The sequence below is a fragment of the Limulus polyphemus genome, unplaced genomic scaffold (assembly GCF_000517525.1).
Source record: "Limulus polyphemus unplaced genomic scaffold, Limulus_polyphemus-2.1.2 Scaffold2488, whole genome shotgun sequence".
In the NCBI taxonomy this organism is placed as follows: Eukaryota; Metazoa; Arthropoda; class Merostomata; order Xiphosura; family Limulidae; genus Limulus; species Limulus polyphemus.
In genome coordinates, this window is record NW_013668098.1 from 59,446 (window position 1) to 70,594 (window position 11,149).

The 11,149-nt window shown below is 30.9% G+C and overlaps 1 protein-coding gene across 1 annotated transcript in view; it reads right to left on the reverse strand.

Moving 5' to 3' along the window:
- The window catches only part of LOC106467098 (nucleolar complex protein 4 homolog), a 36,442-nt gene that overhangs the window by 12,854 nt on the left and 12,439 nt on the right, over nucleotides 1–11,149 (reverse strand). Inside the window, exons 2-10 of the mRNA XM_013927418.2 lie at nucleotides 10,552–10,660; nucleotides 9,427–9,530; nucleotides 8,832–8,936; nucleotides 6,529–6,669; nucleotides 5,932–6,055; nucleotides 3,032–3,111; nucleotides 2,579–2,690; nucleotides 1,366–1,426; nucleotides 715–825 (exon numbers count right to left, since the gene is read on the reverse strand). Coding sequence (XP_013782872.1) covers nucleotides 715–825; nucleotides 1,366–1,426; nucleotides 2,579–2,690; nucleotides 3,032–3,111; nucleotides 5,932–6,055; nucleotides 6,529–6,669; nucleotides 8,832–8,936; nucleotides 9,427–9,530; nucleotides 10,552–10,660 — 947 coding nt within the window. The remainder of the gene's footprint in view (nucleotides 1–714; nucleotides 826–1,365; nucleotides 1,427–2,578; nucleotides 2,691–3,031; nucleotides 3,112–5,931; nucleotides 6,056–6,528; nucleotides 6,670–8,831; nucleotides 8,937–9,426; nucleotides 9,531–10,551; nucleotides 10,661–11,149) is intronic.

Below are 11,149 nucleotides of genomic sequence, written 5' to 3' on the forward strand. Positions count from 1 at the left end.
ATGTACAACGTTTCGACAAGGTTTTGTCATCATCAGGTACCACCATCAGTTTAAACTTATATTAAAGTTTTTCTTCATTACCCATTCAAGCTGTCTCCAGCCATTATTAGTCTCAAAGTGGGTTCCTCGTCACCAAATTCGAATATGTATAAACACTATTAATTCCCTTAACAATCACCTTAATCAGATTGTCTCTAATTTTCAAGAAAAAACAAGTTAGAGATCTTAACCAATCCTTGTATGACAACCTTTACATCCTAGTAGTCCTCCTTTGAACCCTTTCCAACAATTCAATGTCCTTTCTGTGGCCTAACAAGTGACCTATACATTGACATTATAACCTCTCTAGACTTGAATTCAATATTTCTGTAGATACAACCTAATATCCTATTTGCCCTACCACTAGCAACATCACATTGCTTGAACGGCTTTAGAGACTGATCGACTATTACACCAAGATCCCTTTCCTTCATAACAAATTATAGTTATAATTCAAATTATGATATCCCCCATGCATTACCTTGAACTTATTATAATTAAAACAGAAGTTTTCCTAATGTTTTTATTATCTGATATTTTCTGCCTCAGGTATCTTCAGTGATTAAGAAAGAGGATTTATCAACAACGATAAAAGAAAATTCGGAACTGGACAGTTCTGTGCCAGTCTACTTTCGGAACTAATAAGTGGAAGTATACAATAAAAAAATGTCTTACGTGGAAGAGAGAAATATGTCGGCAAGGTAGAAGAAACGAGCTTTGTACTTCACATGGAAGACCTCCGGTTCTAACAAAGCATACAGTTTCCCATAGAAGTCTGGGTATTCTCTATAAATAAATAAATAAATAAAATAAATAAAAAGGAAAAATGTGTATTAAGCTACTGAAAATTTTTATTTAAATTTTTTTCCAAGTAAAGTCTTTATTCAAAGTGCTACATCTTGTTTTTTTTATGATTGTTACAGATGGTGTTTAATTATTTCTCACAGCTAAGCTATATGAGTTCTAACTTGTTATATAGTTAAGAAACTTGAAAGGTTCCTACATGTCCTAACCAACACCACAATAATCTCTCTCAACAAGTTCAACACAGTGGTGAGATATCCTCCATTTCTGGGCAGTTAAAATTTGTAAAGTGCTACATCGTTTTTTTCTCCTTCTGAAATTTCTAATAAATATTTACCAGAAACAACATGGTGTGTGTCTTGCTTTTTGCATATTTAAACATTTTTTTGTTAAATAAAGATTGCAACCTGCCTAGGACGAATAACAGAATTTAAATACTTTTTCTTTATTGAGAGAGAGAGAGAAACAAAAAAGAATTTTACAAAAGGCAACTAAATAAATAAAATGCAGGAATTTACTTACAAGTTGTACTTCTGAATGAGCACAAATAAGCTGTTGAGTGCCAATAAACTTATAGCACCACCTAAAAATGAAATACATTCATTAATGTCTATTCATAACTAATCCCTGTGAGTTGTCTTAATTACCTAAAGACGTTTAAAACGACTAATTACAGTTGGACAATTAGTGGTAAATGATTAATCAATGACCCTAATAATTGAATAAATTCAATTAATCAATCTGCACAGTGTTTCTCAAACCAGGAAACGTACAAGTAAGCAAGAAAGTAAACGAAATCAGTTACTTCATTATCATCCTGGAGAATCAATAAAATTAGAATTGAATTAATCAATACTAGAATAATCAAAACCAGTAATAATAATCAGAAACACTAATTTTGATTAGTTGATTATTTTTTTGACAATTGATGTAATTAAATTCGAAGAGTCAAACATCCAAGAGTACATTGAAATGACGTTTTCTCACGAGTGATGGTATTCGTGGTCCTACTGAGTTCGTCATTATTTCGGGGGAAAAACTATGATTTATATTGCAACACCCTTTATAATATACAGATATTGTAAACTAAAATTCTGTACTGCATTCATTGCAAGAGTCAAAATGACTGATAATCACATATCACATCAGGATAAAACACTATTAAACAAGATTTCACAATCTTTCACTCAGAAGTCCTTCTCACCAAGTTCATCAATTTTACTATACAATCTGGATACTACATATCAGTTAACATATATCTTCTGGTATAGTGCATATGCACTCTTTAAAAAATGTATACAGAGGCATATTTAACATTGTTCACACTTTTCATGCATAAGTTTCTATTAATTTAATGAATTCAACATGTATTTTAGTTATTTATAGCAGTAAACAGAGTTAATATGTAACATTAAATGCTAACAATAACACTGGCCAAATGTAATAGGCATGGTACACAAAAGTTTACATGCAAAAATTCTGTTTTGGCACTTACTACTTTGCTAAGCAGGCCCAACCTCATCAGGTGTTTTTGGGATATGACCCAAAACACTGCTAGCAGCAAGGATACCAACTAATGACCTATGGCCGAGTCTGTCTGTCACTCATAATGAAAACTAATTATCATTAATTCTTATTTTTATTGATAATTTTTATAACACTTCAGGTAGAAGTTATTAATAATTGTAAAGGGGTGATACCTGGAACTAAGATGACTCTCAACTTCATCACTTACCTACGTTATACGAATCTATAAGGAAATCAGTTAATAAAAGGGGATTCTGTAAATGTGCAAGCACATGTTCATGAAGCATCAACAGAACCTTCTTGTACAGTCCCACAGGCAACTGAAAATATGCACAGAGAAATAACGTTTAGAAGACAGATTAATGACACTCAAAAAAGTTTTGTAATGAAAGCATGTCCTTTCCAGATAAAAACTATTTAATTCAGAGTAAATACAGAAGAATCTTGAATTTATTATTATACTAATGTTGAAAAAATACAGTTATACATAAACATTTTAATTCTAATAAATAAAACATAAGCTTTAATAAAAACTAATTTTCATCAACCTTAAGAATAACTAAGAATTTAAAAATATCAAATATTTGTTTCTGTGAAAATAAAGAAAAACCAAATTCCATAAAATATCACTTTACATAAAAACACAGAAAAAAACAATCACCTTGCACTTAAGAAACTCCAACCATAAAAATGAAAACTTCTTGCTTGTTGTGATATAGTGTAAGACAAATGATGGTCTATCTGAAAAACACAGATCCAAAAAAATGTTGAAATGGTTCGGTTAAATCCTTCTCAAACAAACGTTTTTAAATTTACAGTGTGCTTTGTGCTTGGGGGAGGGGGGTTGGTTTGAACCCGACAATGTTCACGACCTTTCAATAGGAAGTAGAAGAAACATTTGAAAATAAGAAATAAATATTACCATTAATTCCAAAGAATATAATCATTATTCTTCATAATTTGAAGGATGAAAGTATACAGGACTTTGAATGATCAATAACTAGGGGAAACTATTTTTATTCTTATGCCTCGGCTTTTAAACAGCGTTAGCTTCTTGATAAGGACTTAATATACATAATTTTAAAGTTCAGATCTTTTTATAATTTTTATTTTGCACAAAAAAAATGATGATGAAAAAACTTTTTCGAGCCACTTTTAGTTGACTAACTCATCACATTTTGCTGGAGTATAACCTTATTTAATGTTTAATTTCCACTGCTTAACTGGACTTTGTGGACCACTTCATTATTTGATCGGCTATTAATTACCATAAAACTTTTTGGAGGTTTTCTGAAATCATCACAGCTGAAGTCTACAGCAATCCAATTATGGCCTGAACCAATAATTGATCATTTCTAAGCTAATACAGAAACATGTATGTCAATTAAACATTGATGTAGTAATTTTTCATCTTTTGGCTTTTTCCAGACACCCTAACAGTTTTATTTTCATCAAAGTTAGTATTCTTTAAGGCACTAACAGCTCTTTATAACATAGACATGTTACAAAACTGATTTCTGATTGTTTAGAAGTTATAATTCTTTTGAGAAAAATGTTTTTTGTATTGTTGATGTCTAAAATAAGTGAAAATACAACAGGTATGACGATATAAGTAATGACGAGTTAAAAAAAAAATTGAAAATGTGCACCCTGTTTATCAATGCTATAATTTTTTTTCAAGATATGATTATGAATAATTGCAAAGATTTAATTTTAACGACAAAATGTGAACGTGTTTTTAACTGTATGTGTGTATAAACACACCATATTACTATAAATAAAGATAAAAACTTTGAAATTGCTGAATTAAAACCTGACTAAGCTAATCATTCACAGAATATAATCCCTGTCCCACCATACATGCTCGCCCTTTCGGCCGTGGGTGTGTTATAATGTGACTGTCAATCCAACTATTCATTGGTAAAAGACTAGCCCAAGAGTTGGCAGTGGGTGGTAATGACTAGCTGCCGTCCCTCTAGTCTTACAATGCTAAAAAGTTTAAAAGTTAATTGTGTAACACTATAAACTAATATTCAGTATTTTTGACAGGAAACAAAAGACTTCCACTACAGTAATATAGTATTTTGGATTAATCAGTCTCAACCACATGGTCCCAAGTAACCTAAATATGTCAAACAAAATTAAAACCTTAATATATTCTGTGTTGTTTGTTTTTGAATTACACGCAAAGCTACACAAGGGCTATCTGCGCTAGCCGTCCCTAATTTAGCAGTGTAAGACTAGAGGGAAGGCAGCTAGTCATCACCACCCACCGCCAACTCTTGGGCTACTCTTTTACCAACGAATAGTGGGATTGGCCGTCACATTATAACGCACCCACGGCCGAAACGGCGAGCATGTTTGGTGGGACGGGGATGCGAACCCGCGACCCGCAGATAGCGAGTCGAGCGTCCTAACCACCTGGTCATGCCGGGTCAGACTATCATGTAACAGTAGAATACATACACATACACATATATATATATACGAGTTTAAGAATTTTTACAGTTTTCTGTAAATGTTCCTTTAAGTTTCCTCTCATTTTGAAGTGTATAATAAATTATATTTGTTTGAAGGATACAGAAACTGTCTTCAACAAGAAGACATTGGATAACCCGAGATAAGTAGGTTAGCTTACATAGTTTAAAAGTTGAATGGGAAACAAAGAAAACTTTATTACAAGTTTAACACAGTAACAATTGTATAATGCTTGAAGAAGGTTTTGTCATCATCAGGTACAAGTAATTTATCTACACAAAGGAAGATATATCTACAGTATGAAAACAATGAAGTCACACGACTGGAGATTGCTTAAGGCTTAGCGAAGGTATCTTGCTGATGTTAAGTTCTTTGTTTACAAATAATATTTTTTTATCTTTTTAATAGTTACACTAATATTTGTAAACATGAGTTTTTTTTTATATTATTTTCACTAAATAAAATAAAACTGTTATCAAACCAGATGAATTTACTGTTTGTTGAATATTGTAGGTGACTTCAACATACTGTGTAAGTCAAAACTTTACTGAATATGTTTATTCAAACAATGTACATAAATAATATGGCTAACTAGCTACACAATTATTTCTTATTGCAATTGTTATCTTATAAATTATAAACTTTATTACCCTTGTTAGTGATAGTAAACATGTTTTCAATATTTAATTATCAATTTATTTGATTAAAATAAGATCATGGGGGATTAGTGGATATCTTAAAAACATACAATATGGCAACCGTTAACAAAACTTCCTGGGTTCGAGACTCAGCCTTGGACTTTCATTGATTGGATTCGTCACTTACAGCAATGCCTGTTAGAAAGTTAACTTCAAGTGATTCATGATATGAATTGAATTTATGTTTTCGACAAACAAGCATTTTCGTTTTATATGAAATAGATCATAAATAAGTTATACATTAGCAACCAAACCTCCTGCCTCTGAGGATAATAACTTATGAAAAGTAATCATGATGCTATTAAAATTACTTTCTCTGAAAAGTATGGATTTTGGCTTCTAAACTTAATTCAAACAATTTGCCAAATAAACCGACTACACTTACTTTCTGACTGAATCAAGTTATTTTCTAGTTTCGTTTCGGCTTCAAATTTTTTAGATGGCTTTTTTGGAAGAACAATTTGAGACATCAATGCAAAAAGGTTATGTAGAAAACAATCATTCAGGTCCTGTAAATATAAAAAAAAGAGAAGATACCTTCTGTACTACTCAATAAGCTCAATGTATTATCTGATCTCTGGTTAAAAAACAGTAACCAACTTACAACTTCCAGATAATAAGCCGATTAAAGAAAGAAAAAGAGTCAGTTTGATTGTTGTTATGTGCAAAGCTACACAATGCTGTGCCCATTGCTGGGATCAATCCCTAGATTTGAGCATTATACATGCTCAAGCTTACCATTGAGTCACCAGGAGACATCAAGGAAAGTATCTTAATCTTGAGCGCAAACAAAAACTACCGTAACCCAACAAGCTTATGCGAGACTACTTTTCTTAAACTGTAGGAATATTTACATTAAATTCCACTTCAAATATACTCTCTCATCAGTCAGGAAACATTGTGTCAAAATGTATTAGTAAAAATTTCTATTAAAATGTTAATCTCTTTGTAAGTCAACAAATATTAAATGTTATATACAAACCTTTTTTTTACGTAATTTCATTAGCTTGGTTAGGATCTTCAATGTATAAAACTTCACATCATTGTATTCTAGAAACTCCTGGAACCGTCCAATTAAAGGTCGAAGGTCTTTTTCTTCAGACAGTAACTGTCTTAATACGTCCTGGAATGAAAAGCAGCACTTGAAGAAAGTACTTCAAAACATCACTAATAAAGGAAGCCCAGGGTTTAACAACAGTTATTATTAGAAGTTGGTTACAGAGATTGTAAACTGTGTACCAACAACTCATTTAAAATAATGACTTTAAAGTGTACTAAAGAACAGTTTTTCCAGATAACTATTTCAAAGGTAGGGTTACATCACTTTGCAAATTTCAGAGAGAAAAAAAAAAAGAGCTAAATACAAGTAGTACACAAACAAATTGGTCACTAGTCATGATTTGCATCTCTCAATACAAGCTACTGTGGGCCAAAACCACTTTGTAAGCAAGCTAAACAGAGGGATGTTCTATAGGGAGTGAAGCTGTAGTCCCAAAACATTTTGCCAATTCTTTCCAGAAAATTTGTCAAAACTGATATATAGCTGCATATTTACGTATAGAATTTTTTGAATCATATAAAAAAATATTTTATTTTTTGATTCTTTATTTTTTTTGAGCTGGCAAACACATAAGGCACATTTTTCATAAATTGTAGATTAAAAATACTTTTATGCATCAGAAAATTGTCAAATTTCACATGCAAAATCCTCCCAATAATTATAAATTTTTTTCTTGAAAAATGTTTTTATTTCATCTCTTATTTTCACTGTCGCATCTCTGTATGGGTTTGGTCAATTTGACCCACCTTGTAACCACCATAAAATATTAAGAGATAGATATAAGTTACACATTTTTCATTCTAGAATGACTACAGATTATAACATGAAGCCACAAATGTTTAGTCTAAATAGCTTAAATCTCATAACATTAACATCTATGTATATTTATTATTTTTATTTCATTGACCTTTCAGCCGTGTCTGATTAACATTACAGAAGATGCAATGACACAGTGCACATGCACTCATGTTACTGTATCCAATAGTAAAAACTGGCATTTACATGATGACCTGTCTTGGCTTTATTCTATTAGACTAGTATTTTGTAAACTACAGTCACATTTTAGTTATAATACATTACATATGTATATATATGTATTATTACTATTTACAAATAAGTTCTTAAATTTCAGTTATTTTTCTCAAAACATAGAACAGTAAATAAAGAAATATAGAAAACAATGATCTCTAGTACATCTGTATCTAAGAATTTAGATATGGCTTGCTATACCTAGCATGGTGTATCTTGCACGCTAAGCCTTGCTGAATTTCGATGTGAAGGTTGTAAAGTAAAATAACTATATTAAGGTTTAAAACAGGCATTTTGAAATAACAAAAATTATAAGTTACTCTACCAATATCACAGAATTCCACTGTAATTTATCAGGCTTACTAACTAAACTGTGTTTGATTCCCCAAATATAATGATATCTTAACAAATAGAAAAGATAGGAGGTTTTTATTTTATATTCTAACTTTTCAATATTGGTAATTTGAGTTTCTAATTTGTACGATACTACAGACTGTAGTTGGACATCACAAACATACCATGTAATATACAAAAATCAATATTTAAAAATACAATTTCATACCAAACTTACTGACACACATTCATAAAATAGTAGTTCAATAAAATTTCGAATGTAAGTCACAAACATGATGACATGCCCTTTGACCCCTGACCACAGGAAAACCTGTAGTGATAGGGTTAAATACAAACCTGTCGATATATGCTGCATATAATCCATAAAAAAAGATTGGATTTGTTTTATGCAGCAAGTTTCATACACATGCGTATCATAATGAGAATTTGTACAGACTTATCATATTAGGTCCTCATAAAATTTTATTTTGCTATCATCTGTCTTAAATATTTCCTTTCATATACTCTTTGTTAATTTTCCAGTTTTTTCCAAACTTTCATATTGTAGAGGTATCCAACTATATTAAAAAACAACAATAATAATCTTATTCTATATCTAGAATACTCAAGAGAAATATCTATATTATTTCCTTAATTTTTAAAGTATAATTTTATTTTTTGTAGTCTCGTAGGAAATGATTTCTAATATTTTCTTTAGAATCCACTGCACATTTCAATTTTTATCTAAAACATGTCATTATCGGAAAGATTATGGATCCTTTTTGGTAACGTCCCTTCAGGAACTTTTAGAGATTTTTTTTTTTCCTTAACACATTCCACGGATGTGAAAAGTTTTACTGTACCTGTAAGAGTTCTGTGGGGAAGTAAGCTATATTTTCATCCACAGGATGGAGAGGGTCTTTTCCAATTCCTGACACAAGTCTCATTAATGTACAAAGTGCAAGTTCCTACAACAACAAAAAAAATAGCCGTCATTAATCGCACAGGTACAAGAATTAAGTTATTCATAAAGAAGAGACACTATATTAATTACAAATGCCTGGTCAAAAACTCAATCTTCTATGCAAGTTCTGTGGGAGTTGTTTAACAGATCTTAGAAGTACAGCGTTGAGAGAATCAGATGTTATTTAAGGTGGAATTCTCCACTCACCTTAATGTTTCCAATTGCTCATCTCATCACTTGCTTTGATATCTACCAAACAGCTCCAACAGATTAGCAATGGGGAAGGTAGCTGTGAATACTGTATAGCGAAGAGCAAGAGGGAGGGTGCAAAGAAAAACAGTAGATTAAAGAAACATATGTTAGTGAAGTTATACGACACTTTCTCTGTGCTGTCTACTAACATTTCATATTGCTTAATCTCTCATCTAGCTATATTTTAAATAACACATTAATTATTCAGTTCTTCAAGAGAAGGAGGTACGAGTTATGCTTACTTGAACATTTTGGTTATCATGCTGAAGTAGTTCCAGTAACCGAGACTTTATTTCAACATACTGATCATGTAACCATGCCTTGTATTTATCTTCAATCGTTAACTCTGAAAGTAAAAAACCTAAGTTATAACGACACTTGTTTTTGTATATAATTCATGGTGAGCAAAAAAAAAAACTGTCTCAAATCACACTATACAAGTTATTACAAAACTCTTGTGTTCCTTTACGTGAAATTTCACATCGTCTTCCTTACAACATTACCAGCATTTATTCTGATTCACCATGTCCTCGTTTACTCTTTCTTTTGGAAGATTTAAAAGAAAGTTAGCAAGCAGTTTAATTCATAACGTTAAAAAAAAATCACTGGAATGGACTGCTAAAAAACTTGATCTCTTTCATAGGATCTAGAATTCTAAAGAAAATGTTCGACAGATTTCAGAGATGATCTTTTGAGTGCCTTTCTCCATCCATTTTTAAGTCTCCAATTACTTTTCCCAAACTTTGTTCTAGAATGACTTACATTAACTGAAGTTCTGGCACTAAAGTTATTCCTGTATATTACACAAGTTTTTTTTTTGTTCCTGATGTACGTTTCTTAAAGATATTCTGTTTAATGCAATAAGTTTAAATATGAAGATTAAAAAAATTTAAAGAAAACTTACTTAAATAAAAACCTAAATTTATTACCAGAGTGTAAAACAAAATAAAAACCTTAAAAACACAAAATGGGTACCACACTTTTGGTTTACCTTGTATACTACTAAGTTTCGAGTTAAGATTTATCTTAGTAGTTCTACTACAGATAAAACCTTTTTCTTCTTAGTCACCATTTTATTTACTCTTATGAATTAATCTGATAATTTGTTTTCTTGAACATCTTATGATATACAATGGAAAAATGCATAAGCACTGATTATGTTACAATTTACACTTCAACTACAATAACAAAAGTGAAAATAGTGTCAGTATTCTGAACATAAGCTCATTACAACAAAAGTTAGAACTCTTGGGAATCTTTTTTCTTGGACAAAAATAGCTACTAGTAATACAATAAACATATTTTAAAACACTAGTTTTAAAATGCCACAAATACTCAATTTTATTCCACATAAAATGAATGCGTACCTTCATCATAATGTGACGATGGTTGATAAAGATCTCCATTCTGAAGGAGATGATGGAAAACCCGGTTTATAGCTTGTATTCCAGCTAGAACTTCATAAACATCGCTAGACTTAATAGAAAAGTATAATACTGTAATGGGTAGCATCAAAATATTCATTTCTTATTCTATATACTGATCGATGATAAATTTCTTACCCAGTGGTAACCAAACTTACATTCATTATTCTGTATGTTAACTGATGATAACTTTCTTAACCCAGTGATAACCAAACTTACATTCTTTATTCTGTATGTTAACTGATGATAAATTTCTTACCCAGTAATAACCAAACTTACATTCTTTATTCTGTATGTTAACTGATGATAAATTTCTTACCCAGTAATAACCAAACTTACATTAATTATTCTGTATGTTAACTGATGATAAATTTCTTACCCAGTGATAACCAAACTTACATTATGTATTCTATATGTTAACTGATGATAAATTTCTAACCCAGTGATAACCAAACTTACATTCATTATTCTGTATGTTAACTGATGATAAATTTCTTACCCAGTGATAACCAAACTTACATTATGTATTCTATATGTTAAC